This window comes from Mangifera indica, chromosome 19 (assembly GCF_011075055.1).
Source record: "Mangifera indica cultivar Alphonso chromosome 19, CATAS_Mindica_2.1, whole genome shotgun sequence".
Classification (NCBI taxonomy): domain Eukaryota; kingdom Viridiplantae; phylum Streptophyta; class Magnoliopsida; order Sapindales; family Anacardiaceae; genus Mangifera; species Mangifera indica.
Window position 1 is genome coordinate 11,589,425 of NC_058155.1, and position 23,283 is coordinate 11,612,707.

General features: G+C 33.4%; 1 protein-coding gene across 6 annotated transcripts in view; it reads left to right on the forward strand.

Annotated features, from left to right (window-relative positions):
* Positions 1-16,884, forward strand: part of LOC123202716 — a 52,241-nt gene extending 35,357 nt beyond the window's left edge. The window contains exons 1-12 of one of the 6 annotated variants that reach the window (XR_006499044.1): positions 3,596-3,612; positions 4,046-4,137; positions 4,235-4,413; positions 7,792-7,849; positions 7,947-8,010; positions 8,098-8,259; positions 14,506-14,622; positions 15,772-15,827; positions 15,903-16,033; positions 16,122-16,218; positions 16,319-16,468; positions 16,578-16,884. Coding sequence is in view for 3 of the 6 variants with exons in the window: in XM_044618773.1 (XP_044474708.1) it covers positions 3,700-3,743; positions 3,859-3,950; positions 4,046-4,137; positions 4,232-4,291 (288 nt within the window). In the remaining 3 variants the exon portion in view is untranslated. The other 5 variants (XR_006499045.1, XR_006499042.1, XM_044618775.1 and 2 more) reach the window with 5 other exon arrangements.
* Positions 16,885-23,283: the final 6,399 nt, after the last annotated feature.

Below are 23,283 nucleotides of genomic sequence, written 5' to 3' on the forward strand. Positions count from 1 at the left end.
TAGCAAGCCCTTCCAATACTATCTTAGTTCTTGAAAAAATTTTAGCCATGTCTAATAAATACTTGTGTGGCTGAATATATATAACGTGAAGTATTTAACAAATGTTTAAAATGGTTCCTTAAATTTATTTTTCCAGGTTAGATGTATTTGAGGAGAAAATCTCCCTTTCCTTCTATTCTCCCTTAAAACTTCCTTTTTGGTATATTTCCTATGTTTTTGGTAATATTTTTTCAGGTGGTCTGTTGTTGCTGATGGAACTAGCATGTCTATTAAGAGGTGTATTGGATGACACTTTAGAAGCCGTCTGAAGAAGATGAGGTGATATACAGTTTGGAACATAAGATGTTGAATCAAGGGGTGCAGGTTAAAATTTAAGTATCTTAATTATGCATTTAGCATATGCACTTTGTTTAATTAATTTTTATGCTTTTTTATTATTATTACTTCTTTGATTTATTTCTAGTATTTCAGTGGTTCTTGATGCTATACGTTCAAAATTACATATAACTCTGCAATCTGCCCATGTTATGGCAAAAAGAGGATTATCTCTATCTTATTATTTTTTGTTGTTGTGAATGATGTTGCTATACTATTTCATTACTATTTTTAGAGTGTGGGAAGCTCGAAAAGATTTCTAATTGAAGTAGAAAATTGATGTGGTTATTAGTTTAAGGGGTTCACAGTTTTGAGAGGAAAGGGAGCTCGATACATCCTTACTTTCCACATTTATAGGCTATATAAATGAACTCTTTACTCACGAATTATGGTACCTCTATATCAATTCTGTATAGATCAACTGAATAGATCCATACCCACCTTTGGTTTAGGTTGACCAATGACAAACATTTTTAGTTGGAACAAAATGTACCATTCCTTGAAGATGATAGGAACCTCTAAAATTTTCTTGTATACTATCTTGTTGCCTTTACAAACCCCTCTAAGGCCTTATGTTCTTAATAGCTTTAGAATATTATTTCATTTTTTGTTTTAATTTGAAGATGATAGGAACCTCTAAAACAAAACAAATATCCCATTTTGAAATAATCTTGGCAACAAGAGAAGTTGGACTGCTTTAAACTCAGAGACTATTTTCTTCTTTCCTTTTACAATTCTATCTCCCTTTTATACATACTTTTCTTGCTTAACACACATGTTTTAGAACTCCTCAATCCAATTTCAGTCATACCATACATGTTCCATAGCTTCCCAATGCCATTTATTTGACTTAAATATTACTCTTCATCAATTATAATTATAGATAAATTTTATTCTAATTAAATAATAATAAGATAATATTCTAATAATATTATCCTAATAATGTTTGTAATCCTAATAAATATTATCCTAATTAAATTATATTCTATCCTAACATAATCATAATTATTATATTAATTAATTATTATTATTATCATCTAATCTTAATATTATACCACTCTTTGAAAACCACTTGTTCTCATCTATTTTGGTGAAATATATGGGAATGGAAAGTTATGAAACATGTATGGTACATACATATGGGCAGTATATATAGAAAAGAGCTAAGATTGTACACGGAAAGAAGAAAAATAGTTTGAGTTTAGGACAGTATTTGGCTAATTGTAAGGCTTACCTTGGGAGGAGCTGATCCTAGTGTTGTTTCATATAAAGTGTTTGTTATGTTTTATTTTGGAGTTCAAGCTAAACAATTGATGTCGTTGGTTCTATTTTGTCGATTCCCTTATTTTGGAGTTTGATAATATTTGGTGCTCTTGGTTTTTAGGTGGATGATCGGTAGTTGGGTGGTTTAAGATAAGGTTGGTTGGGCTGGTTTGTGAGAAATGACTTGAATTATTTAGGCTAAAGGCATGTAGGTTTGGGCTTGTATTATTGGGTGTTCTATGGCCAGTAATTTTGTTTTTCTCAACTGATTCTTCTTCTCCAGTAATTCTTTTTCGAAATTACTATTCATCAATTAATAAAACGTGAACTGATCATTTTAGTTCTGAGCTAAACTTGAATTGGTTGTTCTAGATTTGAGCCAAACTATGTCTACAAAGGAGTTATTAATCCTTATAGCTGAAACTTTTGTGGACTAATGAGTAGTAAATTACTGGGGCTGGTTTATATTAGATGAGAGTAGCTGGTTTATATATTTGTTGCAATTATTTGTGCTATAAATCCTTTGGTTGGTTAATTTACGCACAAGGTTTTGAGAAAGCCTAGGTATATGGAATGCCATTTGTGATATTAGTTGTTATGGTATGATTTATCTTTCATTCTGATGGTGATTTATGTTATTGATTACTATCTTTCTATGTTGAATTGCAAATTACTGCTGATTTATGTTAGGCTTTTTAGATTATGTTCTCCAGGAAGTACTTTTCTCTTTACTCACATTGGAGTTCTAATAGTCAGCCTGACTTTTATAAGGAAATCATTGTTTGTTGATTCTGATTACATCTTTTCTTATTCATGTCAGCCTGCAGTTTGGTGTGCAACCAAAATTTTACTATTTTTTGGGTTGATCTATAATGATTTGGAGAGAATATACAGGGGAAAATCATCACAAAGTAGGAATTGGGGTATGCAGCTTTATCTTTTTGACAAGCAACCATGGAAAATGAAGGATAATATCTACTCCTTTAGAGTATGCAACTTTTGTTATGGTGGTCAGAGAATGCAATCTTGGCATAGGTAATTTTTTAAAAGCGTCATGTATTAGTATTCTTTTTTCAGTCTTGACTATTATTGCATTGTGTATTTGTTTTTTTAAACCTCTTATAACATTCTTTAGTTCAGGTTTAAGTTTTAAGCTGTTTTAAGTTTGTTTTGGGCTTGCTTTACTCCTTTAGTGAAAAGAGACATGACTCCTAATCAACATTTACAATCTGTACTCTCTTCCACATTTAGTGTATAAATGAATGATTTTAATCTTGATATTATAATTTCGTAAATAAACTAATCAGTAAGTTGTTATTATTGTAATCCTGACGTTATATTAATTCTTTTATAGGAGGACTACTGGTCGTACAGGGCATTCCACAAAAGGGCAATTGACTTTGGAAGAGGTGAATATGTACTTTCTATCTATAGTTTTTTTTGCCATTCTTCAGGTTTTCGATGTCCTTCCATGTTCCTTGAGATTCAAAAATTTTATTTTATGTGATCTTATGATGATATAAAATATTGGCTTCATGGCATGTTACCTTTTTGTAATACATAATGACTATTCAATCTGATTCCATCAGAGAGAGACCATGAAACTATACTGGCGTTCATATTTTATAGTGCATAAGGATTTTGTACCATTCATATTAGCTTTATTTTTGAGATGATTTACACATGTGCACAAACTGTTCAATTATGTTTTATTTTATCTTTTATTAACAAGATGGCTTTTTATTTTATGTTCAGGATGAGATATTGCGGAAGACTCTTCAATGATTCAAGGGAAAGAACCGGAAGAAAAGTGGTATGACTGTGGAAGTTTTTGTGTTTTGCCATCTCTTGATTCTTTGATATTCTTTTATATACACACATGGTCTAATTGCAGTTTGTGTGTTTTTCAGCGGAATGTTTCATGGACTGGACAATTGTGCAGTGCTTACACACGGTGTGTTTTGCTATCTCTTGGTATGAATATGTGAGCTTTTGTGTTTTGCCATCTCTTGATTCTTTGATATACACACATGGTCTAATTGTAGTTTCTGTGTTTTTCAGCAAAATGTTTCAGGGACTCGAAAAATGTACAGTGCTTACGCATGGTGTGTTTTGCTATCTCTTGGTATATGGAAGTTTTTGTGTTTTGCTATCTCTTGGTTCTTTGATATTCTTTCATATATAAACACATGGTCTAATTGTAGTTTGTCTGTTTTTTAGCGGAATGTTTCAAGGACCGGTCTGTTTAGTACACACATGGTCTATATACGCATGGTGTGAAAATGAAAGTTTGTGTGTTTTGCTATCTCTTGGTATGAATATTGAAGTTTGTCTGTTTTGCTCTGGATTCTTTGTTATTCTTTTATATATAAACACATGGTCTAATTGTAGTTTGTCTGTTTTTCAGCGGAATGTTTCAAGGACTGGTCTGTACGGTACACACATGGTCTATATACGCATGGTGTGAATATGAAAGTTTGTGTGTGTTGCTATCTCTTGGTATGAATATTGAAGTTTGTGTGTTTTGCTCTTGATTCTTTGTTATTCTTTTTATATATATACACATGGTTTAATTGTAGTTTGTGTTTTCCAGCAGAATGTTTCAAGGACTGGACAGATGTACAGTGCTTACATAGGTGGCAGAAAGTCTTGAATCCAGAACTAAGATTTCATAATAATTTACTTGAATGTCAAATATAAGGAGGAGGGTAAACAACCAAGATGAGGAGACTACATTAGCTCTAAGGATGGAAAAGGGAAAATCTTACTCGATTGGTAAGTAGAATACAAGTGTGAGGAGGACACTCATAGGAAGCCAAAATTTGGATGCGACATTAGCTCTAAGATTGTAGAGAGAAAAGTTCATTTAGGCTTTCTAGACACAAAATATGAAACCTTTATTAGTATTAAATATAGATTCAAGTGTAAGGGCAAGGGAAAATCTTACTCGATTGGTAAGTAGAATACAAGTGTGAGGAGGACACTCATAGGAAGCCAAAATTTGGATGCGACATTAGCTCTTAAGATTGTAGAGAGAAAAGTTCATTTAGGCTTTCTAGACACAAAATATGAAACCTTTATTAGTATTAAATATAAATTCAAGTGTAAGGACAAGGGGATATGAGCAGTAGGAGGACAAGAAGTCGAGATGAGGTGCCATATTTGCTCTAAGTATAGATAGGGAAAGGGAAAAAATTTGTTTAAACAATTTTTTAAAGATTGATAAAATTTTATCATAATTTTTTTTTATTATACAATTTTAGCCAAAAATCTAAGTTAATACTAGTCTTGGATTCTAAGAAAGTATAGATCTAAATGCTCTTATTTCATTAGAAATTTGAAAATCCTTTAACAGTGAAATATCTTTCACTTTGTGCTCTTTTAATTTGTTGATTCTTGATGAATTGTATTTTTATTTAATATAAAAAATACTTTAGTTTATGTTGTATTTATATTTTTGTGTTCAAATCTCTGGAAAAAAATGAAACTGTAGAAATCTGTAAAATTTTTGTGGGGTATGTCAGGTAGGTCGGTCGGTTTGAGACCTGGCCCGACCTGCCACATTTTAAGTGGTAGGCCAGGTGCTAAGTTGACCGCCCTACCAAAAGATCATACCAAATAAGTGATAGGTCGGATCCTAGGTAAACTGACCTAACAATTTCACAATAAGATGGTAGGTTGGCCAGCCTACCATCTGGCCTACCCCACGAAAATTTTTTAAATTTTTACAGTTTCGTTTTTTCCAGCAATTTAAACAAAAAAAATATAGATTCAATTTAATTTGATGGATTTTTCTTTTTGTAAAATAAATAGTAGCATTTAGATCTAAACTTGGATTAAAATTTTTTTAAAGAGTAGACAAATGTATTTTCCTTAGGCTCTTAGAGTCGAAGACAAGGGTAAATATGTATTAAAATAAATTTTTGGCTAAAATTGTATAATGAAAAAATAGTGATAAAGATTGTACAGACAGTTAAAAAAAATACACGAAGTATGTGACCGTCACTAGTATCAAACTATGATTTACGAACAAGGATAAGAGGGATACGAAAAGCCAAAATGAGGACGAAGTGATTCAATTAACTCAAAGTTTGTAAAAATAAAATAACCCACTTAGTTTTATAAAAATGTAAGGACGCGAGGATCAAGTATGAGGAGAAAGGGGATTGAGAGCCAAAATGAGGAGGTCGCATTAGCTCTTAGGATAGAAAGCGGAAATCTTGCATAACTAGTAAGTAGAAATAAGAAAGTGAGGACACATACGAAGCCAAGATGAAGATGTGATATGAGCTCTAAGGATGCAAAGAGAAGAGTTCATTTAGGCTTTCAGGATTCGAAGTATGAGACCATCACTAGTATCATGCAAATATTCAACTAAAAGGACAAAGGGGATGTAAAGCCAAATTGAGGATGAGGACGTTGAATTAATTCAAAGGTTGTAAACAGAGAATAGCCCGTTTAGATTTTATAATAACTTAAGGACGCGAGCATCAAATATATGGAAAAGGAGGATTGCAAGTCAAGATATGAAGACACATTAGCTCTAATGAAGGAAAAGGAAAATCTTGCACTAGTGGACAAAGGGGCTGGTTTGTGAGAAATGACTTGAATTATTTAGGCCGAAGGCATGAAGGTTTGGGCTTGTATTGTTGGGTGTTCTATGGCTAGTAATTTTGTTTTTCTCAATTGATTCTTCTTCTTCAATAATTCTTTTTCAATATTACTATCCATCAATTAATCAAACTTGAATTGATCATTTTAGTTCTGAGCTAAACTTGAATTGGTTGTTCTAGATTTGAGCCAAACTTGATAATTTGTTTGACTGTGTCTACAAAGGAGTTATTAATCCTTATAGCTGAAACTTTTGTGGACTAATGAGTGGTAAATTACTAGGGCTGGTTAATATTAGATGAGAGTAGCTGTTTTATATATTTGTTGCAATTATTTGTGCTATAAATCCTTTGGTTGGTTAATTTAAGCCCAAGGTTTTGAGAAAGCCTAGGTATATGGAATGCCATTTGTGATATTAGTTGTTATGGTATGATTTATCTTTCATTCTGATGGTGATTTATGTTATTGATTACTATCTTTCTGTGTTGAATTGCAAATTACTGCTGATTTATGTTAAGCTTTTTAGATTATGTTCTCCAAGAAGTACTTTTCTCTTTACTCACATTGGAGTTCTAATAGTCAGCCTGACTTTTATAAGGAAATCATTGTTTGTTGATTCTGATTACATCTTTTCTTATTCATGTCAGCCTACAGTTTGGTGTGCAACCAAAATTTTACTATTTTTTGGGTTGATCTATAATGATTTGGAGAGAATATACAGGGGAAAATCATCACAAAGTAGGAATTGGGGTATGCAGCTTTATCTTTTTGACAAGCAACCATGGAAAATGAAGGATAATATCTACTCCTTTAGAGTATGCAACTTTTGTTATGGTGGTCAGAGAATGCAATCTTGGCATAGGTAATTTCTTAAAAGCGTCATGTATTAGTATTCTTTTTTCAATCTTGACTATTATTGCATTGTGTATTTGTTTTTTTAAACCTCTTATAACATTCTTTAGTTCAGGTTTAAGTTTTAAGCTGTTTTAAGTTTGTTTTGGGCTTGCTTTACTCCTTTAGTGAAAAGAGACATGACTACTAATCAATGAATGATTTTAATCTTGATATTATAATTTCGTAAGTAAACTAATCAGTAAGTTATTATTATTGTAATCCTGACGTTATATTAATTCTTTTATAGGAGGACTACTGGTCGTACAGGGCATTCCACAAAAGGGCAATTGACTTTGGAAGAGGTGAATATGTACTTTCTATCTATAGTTTTTTTTGCCATTCTTCAGGTTTTCGATGTCCTTCCATGTTCCTTGAGATTCAAAAATTTTATTTTATGTGATCTTATGATGATATAAAATATTGGCTTCATGGCATGTTACCTTTTTGTAATACATAATGACTATTCAATCTGATTCCATCAGAGAGAGACCATGAAACTATACTGGCGTTCATATTTTATAGTGCATAAGGATTTTGTACCATTCATATTAGCTTTATTTTTGAGATGATTTACACATGTGCACAAACTGTTCAATTATGTTTTATTTTATCTTTTATTAACAAGATGGTTTTTTATTTTATGTTCAGGATGAGATATTGCGGAAGACTCTTCAATGATTCAAGGGAAAGAACCGGAAGAAAAGTGGTATGACTGTGGAAGTTTTTGTGTTTTGCCATCTCTTGATTCTTTGATATTCTTTTATATACACACATGGTCTAATTGCAGTTTGTGTGTTTTTCAGCGGAATGTTTCATGGACTGGACAATTGTGCAGTGCTTACACACGGTGTGTTTTGCTATCTCTTGGTATGAATATGTGAGCTTTTGTGTTTTGCCATCTCTTGATTCTTTGATATACACACATGGTCTAATTGTAGTTTCTGTGTTTTTCAGCAAAATGTTTCAGGGACTAGAAAAATGTACAGTGCTTACGCATGGTGTGTTTTGCTATCTCTTGGTATATGGAATGTTTCAAGGACTGGACAAATGTACAATGCTTACATAGGTGGCAGAAAGTCTTGAATCCAGAACTTAGTAGGTTCATGGTCTAAGCAGGTAATTTATTGTAGTTTGTTATTTTCTTCATTAATTGCTTTCCTGTGGTGTTGTGCTAGCTTTTGAATTTGCTTGTTAAATCCCTCATGGTGTAAGGAGTGTAGAAATATTTGTGAAAGGAATAACTTATCTAGTTGTTGTAGCAGATTTTAAGGAGATATTGTAGAAAACATATAAAGCTAATGATGTTAGCTTTTTAGGTAGGGAATGCGACTTCTGATAATTTACATTAGCTCTAATGATAAAAGGGGAAAAATCTTGCACAACTTTAAGTAGAAATACAAGTGTGAGAAGGACACGCATACGAGCGAAGATGTGGAAGCGACATTAGCTCAAAGGTTGGAGATAGGAGAGTTAATGGAGGTTGCGAGAGTCAAAGTATATGAAGCCTTTACCTTCACTGGTAGAAAATAGAGATTTAAGTACAAGAAAAATAAGAGAGATACGAAGCCAAAGTGAGGATCACATTTTGCCTATATTCAAGAATAAGAATATGAGACCTTTCTAACAAATTATGTTCCTTCAACATCAAAGTTTGTTATTTAGGTTCACACCATTGGAGAATAACTATTTTTATTTCGAACTATGTAAGGTTCACACAACTAGGTTTATGATATATTTATTCGGTTTATGGTATATTTATAAGGAAGAACATTTATTTTTATGCGGACATCAAGCATGTGGAGAAGGTTGATAACAAGCCAACTTTAAGGATGGCAAAGGAAAAATCTTACATGATTGGTAAGTAGAAATACAATTGTGAGGAGGACACACACATATAGCCAAGACGAGGATGGGACATTAACTTTAAGGTAGAGAGAAGAGTTCGTGGAGGCTTTTAGGACTCGAAGTAAACCTTCACTGGTATCAAATAGAGATTCAAGTATAAAGACAAAGGCGACACGAATCCAAACTGAGGATGAGGACGTTGGAATAACGTAAGGATGTGAATATAAACTATAAGAAGAAGAAGGATAGCAAACCAAGGTGAGGAGGTCATATTAGCTATAATGATGGAAGGGAAGAATCTTCCACAACTGGTAAGAAGAATACAAGTGTGAGGAGGACATGCATACGAAACCATATTAGCTATAATGATGGAAAGGGAGAATCTTCCACAATTGGCAAGAAGAATACAAGTGTGAGGAGGACATGCATACAAACCAAGATGCGGAAGTGACATTAGTTCTAAGGATGCTGAAAGGTTTTCATTTAGACTTTCAAGACTCTAAGCATGAGACTTTCACTAGTATCAAATAGGGATTTAAGAGACAAGGGGGCATACGAATCCAAAATATGGATGAGGATGTTGAACTAAGATTCTAGCATGAGAACCAAGAGGATATGAAATTAAAATGAGAATTAGTACGTTGAATTAACTCAAAGATTGTAAACAGAAAATAACCTATTAAGATTTTATAATAATTTACTCGAATGCCAAATATGAGAAGGGTAATAGCCAAGATGAGGAGACTACATTAGCTCTAAGGATGGAAAAGGGAAAATCTTGCTCGATTGATAAGTAGAATACAAGTGTGAGGAGGGCACTCATACGAAGCCAAATTTTGGATGCGACATTAGCTCAAGGATTGTAGAGAGAAAAATTCATTTAGGCTTTTTAGACACCAAAAATGAAACCTTTATTAGTATCAAACAGAGATTCAAGTATAAGCATCAAGTATGAGTAGTAGGAAGACAACAAGTCGAGATGAGGTGCCAACCATATTTGCTCTAGGTATAGAAAGGGAAAGGGAAAGGGGAAAGGGAAAAAAAATAGTTTAACTATTTTTTAAACTTCGATAAAATTTCATTATAATTTTTTTCATTATACAATTCTAGTCAAAAATCTAAGTTAATACTAGTTTTACTATTGTCTTGAAAAATTAGTTTATCTATTTTTTAAACATTGATAGAATTTTACCATAATTTCTTTAATTATACATTTTTAGCCAAAAATCCAACTTAATACTAGTTTTACCCTTGTTTTCAACTTTAAGAACTCTAAGCAACTCTTGAGGCTATTCCAAATAGATATTCGATTGTTGTTTCAAAATCTTGCATGACTCGTAAGTAGAAATACAATTGTGAGGAGAACACACACATACGGAGCCAAGCTGTAAATGTGACATTAGCTTTAAGGTTGTGGAGAAAATATTTCATAGAGGCTTTTAGGACTTGAAGTATGGAACCTTCACTGGTATCAAACAAAAATTCATGTATGAGGACAAGGGCAACACAAAGCCAAACTAAGGATAGGGGCGTCGAATTAACAAAATGGTTATCGAAAGAAAAATTGCCTTTTAAGATTTTATAATAATGCAAGGACGTGAATATGAAGTATAAGCAGGAGGACAAGCAAACTTAGATGAGGAGTTTATATGAGCTTTAATTATGGAAAGGGAAAGTTTTGCAAGACTGATAAGAAGAATACAAGTGTGAGGCGAATACTCATACGAAGCCGAGAGGAGGATGCGACATTAGCTCTAAGGTTTGCAGAGAGTTCATTTAGGTTTTTAGGATTTGAAGTATGAGACCTTTAAGGACGCGAGCATCAAGTATGAGGAGGCCACATTTGCTCTAAGGATAATAGAAAACAAAAATCTTGCACGGCTAGAATGTAGGAATTACAAAAGTGAGGACACACATAGGAAGCCAAGATGAAGATGTGATATTAGCTCTAAGGTTGTATAAAGAAGAGTTCATGGACGCTTTTAGGACTCAAAGTATGAAACGTTCATTTGTATCAAATAGAGGTTCGAGTATAACGACTAAAGTGACACGAATCCAAACTAAGGATGAGAACTTTGAATTAACTCAATGGTTATTGAAAGAAAAATAGCCGATTAAGATTTTATAATAATGTAAGGATGATAATATCAAGTATAAGGAGAAGTAGGAGCCCATGATAGTTTTAATGATAGGAAGGGAAAATCTTGCACGACTGGTAAGAAAAATACAAATGTGAGGATACACATTCGAAGCAAAGATAAGGATGCGATATTAGCTCTTAGGTTGTGTTAAGAAGAGTTCATTTAGGCTTTTAGGCCTAAAGTATGAAAACTTTAAAGATGCAAACATCAGGTATGCGAAGGCTGATAACAAGCCAAATTTAAGGATGGAAAGGGAAATTCTTACATGACTTGTAAGTAGAAATACAAATGTGAGAGGAACATACGCATACGAAGCGAGGATGCGATATTAGTTATAAGGTTATGGAGAAAAGAGTTTATGGAGGCTTTTAGGACTCGAATTATGAAACCTTCACTAGTATCAAACAGGGAATCAAATATGAGGACAAGAGCAACACGAATCCAAATTGAGGATGAGGACGTTGAATTAACTCAATGGTGTTATCAGAAGGAAAACAACCTATTAAAATTTTATAATATTATAAGGATGTGAATATCAAGTATAAGGAGGAGGATAAGCAAGCCAAGATAAAGAGGTCATATGAATTCTAATGATGGAAAGGGAAAGTCTTGCACGACTAGTAAGAAGTATACAAGTGTGAAGAGGACACGTATACGAAGCCATGATGTGGATTCGACATTAGCTATAGGGTTGTGGAAGGAAGAGTGCATTTGGGCTTTTAAGACTTGAAGTATAAGACCTTTAAGGACGTGTACATCAGGTATGTGGAGAAGGTTCATGGCAAGCCAAGTTTAAGGATGGAAAGGGAAAATCTTATCTGACTCATAAGTAGAAATACATGTGTGAGGAGAATTCTCGCATACAAAGCCAAAATGAGGATGCGACATTAGCTCTAAGGTTGTGAAGAAAAGAGTTCGTAAAGGCTTTTAGGACTCAAAGTGTGAAACCTTCACTGGTATCAGACAAAGATTCAAGTATGAGGACAAGGGTTCCAAACTTAGGAGTAGGACGTTGAATTAACTCAATGGTTATTAAAAAAAAAACAAGTTATCAAAATTTTATAATAATATAATGACGTGACTATCAAGGATAAGGAGGAGGATGAGCAAGCCGAGATGAGGAGGCCATATGAGCTCTAATGATGGAAAGGGAAAGTCTTGAACGACTGGTAAGAGGAATACAAGTGTGAAGGGGACATGCATATGAAGCAAAGATGATGATGTGACATTAGCTCTAAGGTTGTAGAGAGAAGAGTTTATTTGAGCTTTTAGGACTCTTTAACTATGAGACCTTAAGGATGCAAATATCATGTATGTGGAGAAGGTTGATGACAATCCAACTTTAAGGATGGTAAGGGAAAATCTTACATGAATCGTAAGTACAAATATATAGCAAAGATGAGGACACTTTTAAGGCTAGAAATATGAAACCTTCACTAGTAACAAATACAGATACAGGTATGAGGACAAGGGCAACATGAATCCAAACTGAGGATGAGGACGTCGAATAAACTCAATGGGTATCAAATGAAAAATAGTCTATTAAGATTTTCTAATAATATAAGGACGTGAATATCAAATATGAGGAGGAGGATAAGCAAGCCAAGATAAGGAGACCATATGAGCTCAATCGATAGACAGGGAAGGTCTTACATGATTGGTAAGAAGAATACAAAGCCAAGATGAGGATGTGACATTAGCTCTAAGGTTGTAGAGAGAAGAGTTCAAATAGACTTTCAAGACTCGAAGTATAAGACCTTCATTGGTATAAAATAGAGATTAAGGAATAAGGATACAGGGGGATACAAAACCAAAATAGGGATGAAGATGTTAATTTAACTCAAACATTGTAAACAAATATAGGACTTCATTGGTATAAAATTTTCATAAGGTTGACCAGGTAGCTCGGTTGGTTTTCGATGCAGCTCATCGTACCACTTATGTAAGTGGTAGGTCCTAAGCTGGCCGTCCTACCAAATATACACCAAATAAGTGATGGGTCAGGTCCTAGGTTAACTGACCTAAAAATTTCACACTAAGTGGTACACTGGTCGGTTAGCCTACCACATGAAAATTTTCTAAATTTTCACAATTTCTTTTTTTAGATATTTGAACACGAAACATAGATTCAACTTAATCTAATGTATTTTTTTTTATAAAATAAACAGTAGCATTTAGATCTATACTTTGACGAAAGCAAGTTTGTTGCATGGATTTGATGAATTTACGTACTTTTCAAAGAGTAGCCAAATGTATTTGCCTTAGGTTCTTAAAGTTGAAGAGGAGGGTAAAACATGTATTAAAAGTTTAGGGTTTATTAAGGGCGAAATTCAATTTTTTATCTGAATTATGTAAGGACGCAAGTATTAAGTATGTCGAGAAAGTGGACAACAAGCTAAGATAAGGAAGCATGTAGGACTTGTAAGTACAAATAAAAGTGCGGGGAGGACATGTGTACGAAACCAAGGTAAGGATGTGACATTTGCTCCAAAGTTGTGGAGAGAAAAGTTCATGTAGGCTTTTAGGTATCAAACAGAGATTCAAGAATATGGAGAAGGGGGATTCGAAGCCAAAGTGAGGATGAGGACATTAAATGAACTCAAAAGTTGCAAAAAGAAAATGCAGTGAGATTTTATAATACTGTAAGGACATAAAGCAGGACGCCAAGAGGCTCCATTATGGGCGGCCTGGAACTGATTTCGGATGAAATGATTCCACTTTAATGCGTGGCCTCTGTTGGGAACCTAATTACAAGAGTTTAGCACCGCAGGCCCAAAGGAAACAATACAGAAGGCAGCCCAGGGAGTATGAGTATTGGCCCAGCTGAGAACAAAAAAGAAGACCAAATGGAGGAGGGCAGTCTGGACAAAGCACCCAGGCAGCTGAATTAATGGAAGCTTCTTTTCCAGAATTTTACAGTGGTGGGGTCCATTGATAGTTAGCAGGCAGCACATAAAATGGGAAAAAAAGCTTGGATGAGGACAGAATATGTTGGATGAAGTTTTGAGTAGCAGAATAGGATTGGAGAGGGCTGACTCTCGGAACTCAGCATTCCTTAGCTTTATTTTGATTTCTGTTATTGTTCTGGTTGTTGTTTTGTGGAATTCTTACTGGATTTGTTGATGAATTTGTTGTTGAATTTGATTTTGTGGATTGGAGCAATATTGCTGGAACATTATTTCACCATGGATATGGAAATGGAATAGAAAACTTGCTTGATTTTTATTCAAATAGAAAGCTGTCAAAATTACAATTTTATGTTACATATGAATGAAAATGGAGAATAAATCAATTTGTTCTTCCTTTGCTTGGTTGTGGACGAATGCTTGTGAGATTAATTAGTTGAGTTGATGCTGGAGAGAACCTTGAACTTGAGACTGCAGGAAGAGGCTGAATCTGGAAACTGGCTGGAGGAGCTGTTGAGCTTTGCCGGAACCTTCAGTTAGCTGGAAATCTTAGCCATTTTTCCAGGTCTGTATCAGCCTCATTTTAGGTAAGTTATTTTGTTTACGTCATAAGCTTCTTCAATTTCTCATGGCATTTTGTGCTACATTTGTAGTTACTTTTTCCAGTTCCTCTTACCAATTATGTTCCTTTTCCAAAGTCAATATTTTTCTTTTTCTTAGTTTAATTAATTTATACCGAAAAACTGTTGTTTATTTCTTGCGGATCAATTTCCTTTGCTGTTACATTTTCTTTTCATTTTTAGTCCATTTGTAAAATATGCTTTATGTTATTGAAAGAACCTGAGTTTATTTTTGGGCTTTGATAGTTGACATGAAACTAGCTGGAAGACTCACGGAGCAGCCGTGGATAGTGCTGCTTGCATGTTAATTTATGTTGCTGTATATTCTGTCATAGAAAGTTTTTGTATCATTTCCTGTTTAATTGTGCTTCCTGTTTATTCTTTTATTCTCCTTTGCTACTTTGGTTGCTTCTGAGAACATTTCAGCCCCAGCGAACCACACGGGCTGCATATTTATTTCCTTAGCTTATATATAGTTGTTTGTTTTATATCTACAAATTTAGGTTCAGTTAAAGTATTAAATCACTGTTCATCTGAATCTTGTGTTTCTGTAAGTTATTTCAGTTTTTTATTTGATTTTATTATTTTAAAGCCTTGTGCTTGTTGAAGCAGCTAAATTCTAGTTGTTTAATATGCCTCTACCACGTTCTTTTGATCTTATTTCTTTTTGAAAGTGTTTACTTTGTTTATGGGCCTTATGATGTACAACTTGTGTAACACATTATATAAATTGTATGTGGAAGCCTTAATCCTAATTATTGAAGTGCATAGTGTGTAATAATCCCCTCACTTTTGTAAATTGTTTGGATTGTTTACCCATGCTTTTTCATTCTCCTTACTTACGTTATTTTCTATTTGTAATTGACTTTTGCTACATCAATCAGGTTTTGTTTTTATGCTTTTTATAAAAACATTATGGCGTTGTCAATTTGGTCGTTGGTGTGGGAATGTAATTGTCCTCGAGTTTTCTCGACAAAATACCATTTAAAAATTTCCATGTTTGATTGTTTTCAATGTGACAGACCAGTGTTATGCCTAGGTGTGCAGGCCTGTGGGACAGAAATCCATATGAACTTTGATCTTTTTATTTTCCTGACATGTATTTGTCATTTGCAGCTACCTATCAGAATACTCGAGGAAACCAGTGCGAGAATGATCCAAATAATACGACAGTGCGTAGTTGTCTTCATGTTGATACTAATTTTTTTGTTTATACTCAGACTGACTTGTCAACTTCTTGAATTCAGATATTTGTTGGTGGCTTGGATCCTAGTGTTTCAGATGACATTTTGAAATCAGGTTTTGGTCAATATGGTGAGTTAGTTCATGTGAAAATTCCAGCAGGAAAACATTGTGGTTTTGTATAGTTTGCTAACAGGTAAATAGTGAACCATTTGTAATTTTGATTTATTTCCCTTTTTCAATATTGTCATCTTGATTTTGGTGTTTCATATGATGTTTTTAAGAGCTTGTGAGGAGCAAGCCTTGTCAATGTTGAATGGAACCCAATTAGGAGGGCAATACATTCAACTTTCATGTGGAGGTAGTCCTTCTTACAAACAGGTTTCATATCTATAATCATGCCTTTCATCACTTGTTTCTTTAGTGCATGTTGTTCCCCTATGTTTGAAAATTAGTAGTGCTAATCGATACATTGACTTAGGATCAGCCTGATCAAGCTCAGTATGGATATGCACAAGGATATGAGGCATATGGATATGCACCTCCACCCCAAGACCTGAACATGTATTATGGGGTTTATCCTGGATATGGAAAGTACCAGCAGCCAGGGGCATACCAACAACCACAGCAGGTGAGTTTTGTCTGGCATAGCTAAGATTGCCTATTCATTGTTGAATAGTTTAGTACATTTCTGGGGAAATATTATTTTGATTTACTTATTATGCTTGTGCATTGTGTAGTGATCAGTCTATGTTGAGATGTTAAAGTTAGTGTTGGCATGATCAGTCGAATTTTAAGGTTCGGATGGCTTTTTAACGTTGCTGTGTTTGGAGTTAAGAGTATGATTTTCTTCTCTTTTTAATTCTATGTTTTTGTTTGTAAGGTTGGTTGTATGTTGAAGCACTATAGGTTGGGGTTTTAACACGAGCATAGAGGCTTTCATTTGATAAGTTGGTGTAGCTGCCGCTTTACTCTTTGATGTTATTTGTGTACAATTTGCTATTTTAATTATCTTATGTGATGTGCTTTCAACTTTTTATATTGCTATTTTAATTATCTTATGTGATGTGCTTTCAATAAAGTTAAATATAGTGAAGGCTGAAGTGATTATGAAATAATACAAAAAAAAGAAAAACTGACTGAGAGCTTTGAAGTAATACCAAATAAACTCATATGAATCAAATTCCAGAGGGGTAAATCTGAAAGTCGTATTGCTCCACATCCTCAAAATCCTTCAGTCTTTGCTTTAGCTCGGACAGTGGCCGCCATAATTCCAATTTGTTGAAAGTCTTAATGTGCCATAGATCTTCAGGAAGCTTTCTCAAGTAAGCACAAGAATTGATAACTAAACATTCGAGGTTTGGCATGGCTCCTGTTTCCATTGTCCACTTTTCTAGCCACAGCATTGATTTCAGATGCAAAACCCTGAGCTTTAAGAAACCACCGGAAGTGGAAGCCAACTTTCTACCAATATAAGAATTGTGATTCTGTTTGAGGATTATAAGATGTTGTAGCTTCTCCAGTGTTGGCACGGGATCAGCCTTCAGTTCAGTATTTGACATGCTCAGTTGGGTCAGTTGTGGAGGAAACTGATACTCAGCTTAATTGCTGAGATCATTGAGTTCTCACTTTTATTCACCAGCTTCAATGATTCAAGATTGAGTGGTTTACAGAGGCTTTCGGACAGCGTAGATTGATATGAACTCAAGTTTAAATGTACTCGAAGACTTGGAAGATTAGGCAGTCTGCTCAGTATACCTTGAGTACAACTACTGGGGTGTAAGGTTGATAAGAAGTTGAGATTTTCCAGAGAGTTACAATATTTCCCAGGATGTGCAGGCAATTTGATGAGCTTAAAATTCAGACGCCTCAGTTTGTGCATCTTCCAAATATCATCTGTTGTATCGTCTGTGGAGCCATTTGGCATGTCCAGAGTGTACAGTCTGGGAAGATTGTTGCATAATTCTGAAAGAATTCTGGCGAGGGAAGGAATATTCAACTTTAAGTACCTCAGAAGAAACAAAGTTCCTATTCCAGTGGGATATTGTTGGAGAACCAGAGCTCCCAAATCTAATAGCCTGAGTTTGAAGTTTTCAGAAACGTGATTATCTGGGCCAGATTGTTGCTTTTCGAGCCAAGGCAGAACAGTGAAGAGAGATATGGGGCAGAGTACTTTGAAGGTACAAATATGCTGGCATCAAAATGAATAGAGAGCTGTTTAAATCTTTTGAGTGGCGGCTCATCTTCAATTTTAAGTTGAACATGGATAAACTGCACCTTCTCAACCATGATGCTAAATAGAATATCCCGGGTATAACCATTAATGTTGTATGTTTTAATTCTACCTCCAGATGTTCTCTTTTCTACTTGAACAAAGCCCGTGGCTATCAGCTCTTTCAAGTACTCCTCAGCTGTTGCCTCACTGTTATGATGAATGAAACCTTCAGCAATCCAAAGCTGATACAAGTGCCATGTGAATATCTCAAAGCCTTCAGGAAAGACAGCAAAATAAAGAAAACAGGGTTTCAAGTTCAAAGGTAGATTCGGGAAACAGTAAGATGTAATCCAGCAGAGCGATGGCAAGTGTATTTTTTTTGCTTCAACACAGTGAAGATACAGCTTCGAGAAAAGATCTTGAATATCCATCTCTGACAACAAACCTGAAATGCATAAGATGTCTAAAGGCCACCCTCGACAAAAATTTCTCAGTGAATTATTGACAGCCTCGATCTCAAGCTGACTGCCCTCTTTGATAAAAACCCTATCAAGTAACATCTCCTGACTGTCTTCTTCAGATAGTCGCCCTATATCAAGATGACAGGCGTCCCAGTTTGTACCAACATTAAAATCTTTGGATGTTATGAGTACTCTACTTCCATTATGATCAGTTGCTTTTTGATATCCCAGATTTGTGGATTTAATTCATCTGTTTTTTATGAAATTGCCAATAAGGTTGTGTCGATGTTCCCTTATGAAAGAAGTCATATGTTCAAAATCAGTTTGAATCTTCCGAAGCACTTCCTTAACTTCATCCGGCAAAAAACCTTCATCTCCTGCTGATAGCGTTTTCAGCCTCTGTGAAAATACTACAACGTCCATGTCTCTAGAATCATATAATTTTAAGTTTCAGAAGTTTAAGCTCGATCTGTTGTGCCCAGATGGACTCAGAAGGCATCCCTTCAATTCGAAGGCATGACTTGATCATTAGAAATGACTATCGTATTTCAGTTATGTTTGGTAGAGCACTTGACCAGCTTCACCTGTTGCGTTCGTTGTATTTCTTCCAGTTTTCTTCTAATAAAACTACTGAAATTATTTTAAAATTGAAGACTGAACAATAATGATGTATATTCTAATATATGTATCTTTATCATCACCATACTTTAAGGGGGCTTTAGGTCTGGGGAATGTTTTATTACTAAAAAAACAAAATTATTTTGAAGATTATTAGATATAAATTATTAATATATTTGATAAAATTTAATAAAAATGGACAGATATAAATAATTATTGTATTTGATTAAAAGTAATAAAAGAATTCTAATATATTATTTTACTTAAATACCCTTATGTTTAATTATTTTAAAATATTCTTATATTATTTGTTATATTAATTAAAAATAAAATTATTTTTACCCTTTAAAAAATTAATAAATAAGGATATAATTATATTAAAATTAAGATGACCTCTTTTAATATCTAAGGTGGAGGTGGTAATCAAATTATCTCTTATATTATTTATCATATTATCATTAGTAATATAAGATTACTGTAACTTTTTTTTATTTATAAACCAAACAAAATAAAATGACTAATAAAAGATAAATTAAGAGAGTAATTTTTATAATCCTTTAGCCAAACGTCTCCTAAAAGGGCATTTTATCTACCTGACCAAACATGTAGAATGCCGGTTGTATTTGGAATCCAACCTTAGCAATGGTACAAATAAGAACAACAAAGTCATGATTTAAAAAAGAATTAAAGATTATAAACATTACTTTTTTTTTTTTTGTTTAACAATTTGTGAAGTGAAATGGACATGTATAATTGATATTTTCTGCATTAGAATAGGTTGTAATTCTTGTAGTGATATGCTAAAATTTATCATCTCAAGAGGGCAAGGAATCATTGATATTGAATACCAACAAGGGATACTCATATTTTTGGAATGTTATATTATGTTGTATGTGTATGATTGAAGTCTTAAGTTAATGCATGCTCTAATAGGCATGGTTAATGACGCTTTTCTTCGAAGGCAATACTTCTCGAGGGAATGTTACAATTCTTAACCAAATGAACCAAAGTGCAATGCTATGTGATATTTTCCTCATTCAACACAATAACAAATGATATTCTTAATATGATATTTCATGGTCATAATTTCAGTTTTAATCCTTACTAATAGTATTATAACTAATAATTTTATCCATAATTTGGCTTTCACATATTTCTTAATCAACATGCAATCTCTAGCATCAAAAATTTGTTACACGTTCATCAAAGCATGAGAAAACATTAAACCCTTATTTACCTCTATTCTGACCATAGAGTTCGATGCCAGAAACTTCTTCTTGGTCATCGGAAATCCTCTTCCGATGGCCCAAAATCTTCTATGCTAAACAGTTAAAGTTTAAATATGGGATGAGAATAAAATATGATCAGAATCCATTGAAGAATATCTATATCATCCACATGAAACACTTATGAATAGACATGCATCCTTCATGCACAACTTATTATTAGGTCAAAATTCCAAATTTTCAACATCACTTGGCCAATGTTTTTCCAATCTCAAAACCATCAAATAATTTAAAACATACTAAATCGACAGTGTTGCAATTATAATAAGGGAGTTTACTATATAAACATTCATAAGGACTTTGGTTGCTAGTGGGGGAATACTATTCAAGACATGAGGCAGAGATAAAAAAAAGCATGGATAGTGCTTAGGATGTATCTATGTTTGTGTTATGCACATTTGTTTTTCAAAAGGTACTAAGACAAGACCTATAAACGATGGTACCATGTTGAGAGAGAAAGTTAAGAATTTTAGTATCATTATACCCCATGGCATTATCATTTCTAAAAGTTTTTAAGACACAGGAGAATTGAATTCTCACAAAAGCAACAAAGGCCACATAAATCTTTGGTAACTGAGAGCGTCGTGCTTACATTGTGTTCTTCTTATTCATTGATCATAAACTGCATGTTCGCATAAGCAAAGTGAATGCTGGTTCCAGCGGAAGCACCCTGCTATGAACCAGACAGCAGAAAGCTCCGGCTTAAACCCTTCCAGGATTCTGAAGTTGCGGCTGAGGACACTTGAGAGACAGCATGTCATATGTCAAAAGCTGTCGTCGATAAAGGAAATCAAACTTGTGTAAATAAACATCCTGACTATGAGTTCTTCCGCACAAGACAGCATCGTTAGATTTCCTTTATTTCTATAGTCAGTTGATGATGTAACAAGGATGTTACTGAAATATCTTCAGACAGAAACTAGCTAACCTCTTGTTCCTTCCATGGATTTTTTTTTTTTGCCCCTAACTCTGGAGCTTTGGCTTCATTTGTGAATAGCCGTGTATGATTTTGCCTATAAACTCTGTGAAGGGTGCGAAGCTCTTTTCGATGCTGTAATTATCTGTATGTTCAATTCTACTTTGTATATATAATGGGTTCTCCTACAAAGTGTAATCTTTTCGGATTCGGATCAAACATTAATTCAATGAAAAAATCACTCAGGTCAGATTGGTATACTATTTAAATAAATGATAAAAATAAGGGAAATTATAAAAAATGACCAAAATACCCTCTCACTAAGCAAAAATGCCCAAAGTTACTATTTTCAAGCAAAAATGCCCAAATTCACTATTTCTAAGCAAAAATGCCCATGACTTTTTCTAAAATACCAAAATTACCCTTCCCCTCATTTATATAAACCCCCCTCACTCATTATGAGCGGTTAAATAAAATTTTATTAAAATTAGGGGGGCATTTTGATATTAAACATTATAAGAGCATTATAAATTTCTCAATAAAATTTTAGGAATAGATAATTAAGGGGTCAAATGAAATGTTATTAAAATTGGGGGGCATTTTGATAGTAAATATTGTAGGAGCATTATAAATGAAATTTTAGGTTTTTTCTAATTTTACCGTTTTACGATATATAGACTCATATTTTTTAAATTTCTAAAAAAATTTTCGATTGTTGTCATTCTTGGGTATTTCAACTTTTAGAATTCGAATTTCAGTTTTGTTTTTTCGAATTTCACTGTTTTACGATATATCGACTCGTATTTTTCAGATTTTTGATGAATTTTTCGATTGTTGCCATTCTAGGGTATTTCAACTTTTAGAATTCGAATTTCAGTTCCGTTTTTTCGTATTTTACCGTTTTATGATATATCGACTCGTATTTTCAGATTTTCGAAGAATTTTTTGATTGTTGTCATTCTAAGGTATTTCAACTTTTAGATTCGAATTTCAGTTTCATTTTTTCGAATTTTACCATTTTACGATATATTGACTCATATTTTTAAGATTTTCGAAGAATTTTTTATTGTTATCGTTCTAGGGTATTTCAACTTTTAGAATTCAAATTTCAGTTCCGTTTTTTCGAATTTCACTATTTTACGATATATCGACTCGTATTTTCCAGATTTTCAAAGATTTTTTCGATTGTTACCATTCTAGGGTATTTCAACTTTTAGAATTCGAATTTCAGTTTCATTTTTTCGAATTTCACCGTTTTACGATATATCGATTCGTATTTTCCAAATTTCTGAAGAATTCTTCGATTATTGTCATTCTAAGATATTTCAACTTTTAGAATTCGAATTTCAGTTTCATTTTTTTGAATTTTACCATTTTACGATATATCGACTCGTATTTTCTAGATTTTCGAAGAATTTTTTGATTGTTGTCATTCTAGGGTATTTCAACTTTTAGAATTGAAATTTCAGTTATACCCTAGAATGGCAACAATCGAAAAATCGTTTCAAAATCTGGAAAGTACGAGTCGATATATCCTAAAAAAGTGAAATTCAAAAAAACAGAAATAAAATTCAAATTTTATACGTTGAAATACCATAGAATGTTAACAATCAAAAAATCAATCGAAATTTTGGAAAATACGAGTCGATATATCCTAAAACAGTGAAATTGAAAAAAATGAAACTGAAATTCGAATTCTAAACGTTGAAATACCCTAGAATGTCAACAATCAAAAAATCGTTCCAAAATCTGGAAAATACGAGTCGGTATATTCTAAAACAATCAAATTTGAAAAAACGAAAATGAAATTCGAATTTTATACGTTGATATACCCTAAAATGTGAATAATTGAAAAAACGAAATTGAAATTCGAATTCTATCAGTTAAAATACATAAGAATATCATTAATCGAAAAAATCATTCAGAAATCTGGAAAATACGAATCAATAT